This window comes from Otolemur garnettii, unplaced genomic scaffold (assembly GCF_000181295.1).
Source record: "Otolemur garnettii isolate 467f Iridium unplaced genomic scaffold, OtoGar3 scaffold00036, whole genome shotgun sequence".
Taxonomy (NCBI): domain Eukaryota; kingdom Metazoa; phylum Chordata; class Mammalia; order Primates; family Galagidae; genus Otolemur; species Otolemur garnettii.
In genome coordinates, this window is record NW_003852431.1 from 13,325,835 (window position 1) to 13,329,947 (window position 4,113).

Here is a 4,113-nt window from a genome sequence, read left to right on the forward strand (position 1 = left end):
CTTCCTTGATAAGCTTTTATCACCTGGTTTCTAAGACATCACACCTTCTTCATTTTTCTCGTGTTTTCCATGGTGCCTCCTTAGTCTCCTTTTCTGCCTTGTCTTAATGTTAAGTTACTTGGTACTCTACTCTGTCTTTATGCATTCCCTTGGGGAATTCATCCAGTCTCACGACTTAAATACTGTCAAGGGATCTCCAGAAGTGTACCTCCCTCTAGAGCAGACTTTTCAGATATGCACACTGCCACATGGATTTCTAGTAAGACAACTCTAACTTAACATGTCTCAAATTGAATCCCTAATTTTTCTCACAAACTTAGTCTATTGTGGTTTCCCCCATCTTAGCTGACAGTATTTTCATGTATTCAGGTAAAAAAATTTGGTACAATTTTGACTCCTTCTTTTTCTTTTAAACCCCACATATAATCCATCAGGACATCCATCAGCTCTGCCTCCAAAATATATTCAGAATCCCCCGTTTTTCTTACCATCAGCTATCAAGAGCATCATGGCAATAAGTTTTACTTTACTGCCTCCTCAAGCAGTATCATTCAAACTAAGTGTTTAAAAAATAGAGGAAGAGCCCTACTATGAATGCAGTGGTTCTCAAAGTGTTGCTCCCAGACCAGAAGCATCAGCATCACCTGAGAACCTGTTAAAAATGGAAATTCTCAGGACTCACTCAAAATCAGAACTTGTGAATCTGTTTTAACAAGCCCTCCAATGTTTCTGATGCATGCTAATGTTTGAGATCCAATGATCTCAAATGTGATACTGTCTAGTACATATATTAGGTCAGATAATTTTTTAAAAATATCAATTAATTAGTAAAATATTAAAGAGAGAAAAGATACTGAATTTACACATTTAATTCTAATTAAAACATAGAAACAAATATTTATTTGCCACATTTTTTATACAGGATCCATTTTTTTTAAAGACAGAGGTATCCTTTGTTTTTGTGTAAATCATTGTTCACGATTTCCAAGTTCATCTCTTCACAATGGCAGAGGACATTTAAAGACAACTGACCAGATCCCTTGGCTCACACCTATAATTCTAGCACTTTGGGAGGCTTAGAAGTCAGGAATTCCAGACCAGCCAGAGCAACAAAGTGAGATACAAAAATTTTTTTAAAAAATTACCCAGGTACAGTTGACATGCTTGAGCCCGGGGCAACTAAGGCAAGAGGATCACTTTACAGTGAGCTATGAGGATACTACTACACTCTAGCCAGGGCAACAGAGTGAGACACTTAGGAAGAAATCTGAGAAGATACTTTTCTATAGATTTGTTTGATTTGTGCCCCTAATCTTTCAACCTGTGTTGCTTATATTTAGGATTGTTTTGTTACTTTTATTAAATCATTCCAAAGAATTCCCTGTAGGTTTTTATTTTTTCTGCAGTTTTTGGTGGGGGCCAGGTTTGAACCCACCACCCTCGGTATATGGGGCTGGTGCCCAACTCTTTGAGCCACAGGTGCCGCCCAGGATTCACTGTAGTTTTTTATAGAAACAACACATCTCTTTTGTACTCATATTTCATTGTTTACATAATTTTAAACTAAATTACATAAGTACAACTATAATTTGCATAGGCTTATTAGAGAGTAAACACTACGACTCTTGATAAGCACACGACTGAGCTGGAAGTATGCAGGCATAATGGAAGGTATTCAACTGGAAAGCCAAATGGGCCATGAGAATCAATCAGTATGATTTAGAGAAGTGATGAGGAAAGGTTAATCCAGACAGCAAGTCAAGCAGTGGTCAGTTTAGAGTTTCCTTTGTCATTTATGGTTCATTTACGTTGGACAATGTTTGTTGAATGATCACTGAATTTTGAATTTTTGTATTTTATATACCATATTAAGCAACCTACTTTTTGGTGATCCTGATGTGAAAATTATTACCACTGCTGACTTAAATTTTTCTGTTTTTAGCTCATAATCACAAACATGATAGGTAATTAAATTACTTTCAATTGCTAACTGTTGCTTTTAAAAAGCTTTTCTTACCTGGCATCTTTCTGTTGAAAAGTCAGTTGGCTGTCTAATCTCAGTGTTAGCACCTGCTTCTGGTGAAGTGCGTCATTAAGTTTCTCCTCCAATTCTTCAATCTTAATAAAGAGAAAACAGTAACTATATGTTCAACTTTCAAAAACCTCACAGTAAAGAAAAAACTTCAGTTTGAAAAATAAAAAAATGAAACTTAAAAGAAAGAGGCTAAAAATGGATAGAGATTTTCTGTGCTATGGTTGTATCCACAAACTACAAAGACTTCTCAGCCTATGGCTTGAAACTGCTGTTTTTTCCAGGCCATAATTAAGACTATTTCTGCCCCTTAACCCACTCTCACTTGAGAAGCTTACTGACAACTGGGATTTCATATTAGTGCTCACTCAGGTAATTATTTCCAGACCAGACCTTGAATTTGTACTCTGATCCATTTATCAGACTACTACCCATATTCAAATGACCACTTGAGACTATCACATGGGTGGTCCAAACAAAACAAAACAATCAGCTTCACCTATTCCTGTGTTTCTTGTATCTACCCAGCCTCCAAAGGGAAAAAAAAATCTGACTTGTGTTTGATGTGTTTAGTTCTCCCCACTACTTATTCTAATCAGAATAACCAACTATTTCATTTACTTTATAAATAGCGGTCAGTACAGTATCATCCTTTATGAAACCCACTGAAAAGTCTTCAGTTAGACCTCTATCATCTAGCTCGTACTATTATAATCGTTCCTTCATTGCTTTTCCTGCCTCAATTTGGATAGCTTCCAAATCTATCTTCTTTCATTTTACCTTTGAAAAAATCATACCAAAAATTTACTTCTCCAGTTCTAAAGCCTTCAGAGGATCCTCACTGTCCTCCTTCATCTGGCCCTCGTCAAACATTTCTTTCGTCACTAACTAAAGAAGAAAACTAAGTCAAAATAAGTCCTTGCCATCCCCAAATATGCTCTGTGCTCCCTTTAGCCCTTAAGCACTTGGATTTTGCTTAGTTTGTTTAGAAAATTCTTTACTTCCTTCCTTTTCAGCCTGGGCAATTCATGTTTCTCCTTTAAAATAGATGAATTTAACAGCCACTCCTTAATACATTCAAGGGAGCACCTCTTGAATTATCAAATCCCCCCTCTTTATTGTCATTCCTACCATTAAGCCAACACAACTCCCTTGATCACATCACTCCCTTTGCTACAGTATTCTTTCTCTGCTTACTTTCAGAGCAAAATTTTGGTACAATTTTTCTCCTACACTATTTCAGCAAAATTGTTCTTGTCAAAGTCTATAATGCTCTGTCCAATGGTTAACTGTAATATTTATCTTACTTGACAGCATGATCTGATAAAGCTGACCACTCCGTTCTCCTTTGGCTTCCATGATTCTGTTCTCTGGTTTTCCTAACTCACTAGACAACACTCTTAAGCTCTTTAGGCTCTTTTATGGAATTCTTCTCTTTTACCCCCTTTCTAAGTATTAGACTTCCTCTTGGTGTTGATATACAACCTTCTGTCCCCCTAAGGCAACATTACACAATCACATGGTATAGTTACCACCTATATACCAGTATTTCAAATACCTATCAGGATAGATGTGTGTGTCATGGACTAAACTCCTAAATCCTAATTGACAGTTTACATTTAGAAGTCTAACAGGAACCTAAAACTTAACGTGCTAAAAACAGAACTTATTCTTTTACCTCCCAAAGTTTTCTCTCAGTCTTCCATTTCTTAATAAATGGCCCCAATTAATGAAATTAAAAACTTAGGAATCTTACATTAGGTAATAGCCTAACAACCATTTTCTGCTTCTATTTAGTGCCATTTTTGAATACAAAAATCAGGATATGTAACTCCAACTGCCTAAAATCTGCCAGTGCCTTTTCTGACAACCTAAAGCAAGGGTTACAAAACAACCATGAAGGGCCAAATCCAACCACGTCCTGTTGCTGTACAGCCCATGAGCTAAGAATGGGTTTTACATTTGTAAAGGAAAAAACTAAAACAAAACCAAGAACAAAGAAGAATATGCAACAGACTGTATAGGGCACACAACACATAAAATATTTTTGTCCTTGTCCTTTACAGAAAGTTTGCTAACTT

The 4,113-nt window shown here is 36.4% G+C and overlaps 1 protein-coding gene across 3 annotated transcripts in view; it reads right to left on the reverse strand.

The window, feature by feature from the left end:
* PIBF1 (progesterone immunomodulatory binding factor 1) overlaps nucleotides 1-4,113 on the reverse strand; it is a 263,961-nt gene that overhangs the window by 251,384 nt on the left and 8,464 nt on the right. For all 3 annotated transcript variants that reach the window (XR_002773386.1, XM_003789727.3, XM_023513174.1), the window contains exon 3: nucleotides 2,018-2,118. Coding sequence is in view for 2 of the 3 variants with exons in the window: in XM_003789727.3 (XP_003789775.1) it covers nucleotides 2,018-2,118 (101 nt within the window). In the remaining variant the exon portion in view is untranslated. The remainder of the gene's footprint in view (nucleotides 1-2,017; nucleotides 2,119-4,113) is intronic.